Source organism: Camelina sativa, chromosome 15 (genome assembly GCF_000633955.1).
Source record: "Camelina sativa cultivar DH55 chromosome 15, Cs, whole genome shotgun sequence".
In the NCBI taxonomy this organism is placed as follows: domain Eukaryota; kingdom Viridiplantae; phylum Streptophyta; class Magnoliopsida; order Brassicales; family Brassicaceae; genus Camelina; species Camelina sativa.
Window position 1 is genome coordinate 24,095,349 of NC_025699.1, and position 1,175 is coordinate 24,096,523.

The window sequence follows — 1,175 nt, forward strand, 5'->3', positions numbered from 1 at the left end:
GGGTTAAAAGAGATTAACAAACAAGGGAAAGAGGTGAAATTTTAAGTCTCCATTTTGTATATAGATGAGTAATAAGGGGCTGAAAATTTTTCGCAGTATTTGATCGTTTGTATCTTTACCTTGCAGGTTATGTATGACTATGAAGACAGAATAAACCAAGCTGTATTTCCTGGACTGCAAGGTGGTCCACATAATCACACAATAACGGGTCTAGCAGTTGCTCTGAAGCAGGTTCAGTCATCAACTTTGTTTTGAAATTGTGTTCCATCGTCTAATATGTACCGATGAACTCCAATCACTAATGATGAATTAAGCTCTAATCTAGGATTATATTGGTCTTGTTTATGATCTTCCTGACTTGTCATTTACTCTATTGTAGGCTAGAACACCTGAGTATAAGGCCTACCAGGATCAAGTTCTCCGTAATTGCTCAAAGTTTGCTGAGGTGCGTTTTATTTACTGATTATTAGTTGATATGCCGTAGATATACTGCCATGTTTTGGAACAGCTGGGAATAAGACCTACTGTAACCATCTCACACTTTTTTAAATATATAAAATGGCTTGGAATTGCAGACTTTGCTAGCAAAAGGATATGATTTAGTGTCTGGAGGCACTGACAATCATTTAGTTTTGGTGAATCTGAAAAACAAGGTACTTCTCATTCTATCTTTATATTCCCTTTGATATACAGATGGAAATGTTTGCTTTGGACTTGCGAGTTTGCATATGAAAGGGTGAATCCCATCGGTATTAGAGAACATAGCTGAACTCCTGAAAATATGATTTTAGTATGACAAAACTAAAACAATGATGGTTTCTTGTTTCCCGTATCTGTTGTGTGATTTCATTTTTTACTGACTATATGCTGACCAGGATATAGCAAATCAAGTTAAAATGTTTGATTTTGTTCTGTGAACCTCAGTAATTAATGCATAGTGTTAATTTGTCTCTGGTAACATATATGATGTTCGATTTTACAGGGAATAGATGGATCGAGAGTGGAAAAAGTATTAGAATCAGTACATATTGCAGCAAACAAGAATACAGTTCCTGGTGATGTTTCTGCCATGGTTCCAGGTGGCATCCATATGGGTAAGGCTCTTGAAGGAACACTGAAAGAAGTAACGTGTTAGTATGTCGAAAAAGTAGTAAATGTGCATGCTTTAGCTAGAA

General features: G+C 36.1%; 1 protein-coding gene across 1 annotated transcript; it reads left to right on the forward strand.

Annotated features, from left to right (window-relative positions):
• On the forward strand, positions 7-1,167 carry LOC104747418 (serine hydroxymethyltransferase 2, mitochondrial-like). The gene is made up of 5 exons (XM_010469043.2): positions 7-33; positions 127-231; positions 380-445; positions 576-653; positions 983-1,167. Exons 2-5 carry the CDS (start codon positions 130-132, stop codon positions 1,133-1,135), a joined length of 399 nt encoding a protein of 132 aa, XP_010467345.1. The 5' UTR covers positions 7-33; positions 127-129; the 3' UTR covers positions 1,136-1,167.

Excerpts from the sequence above, each read along its gene's own strand:
- LOC104747418 (XM_010469043.2), top strand. The coding sequence starts at position 130 with ATGTATGACTATGAAGACAGAATAAACCAAGCTGTATTTCCTGGACTG. Across the intron at positions 232-379 it reads TAGCAGTTGCTCTGAAGCAG|GCTAGAACACCTGAGTATAA; the intron begins GTTCAGTCATCA and ends ACTCTATTGTAG. Across the intron at positions 654-982 it reads TGGTGAATCTGAAAAACAAG|GGAATAGATGGATCGAGAGT; the intron begins GTACTTCTCATT and ends TCGATTTTACAG.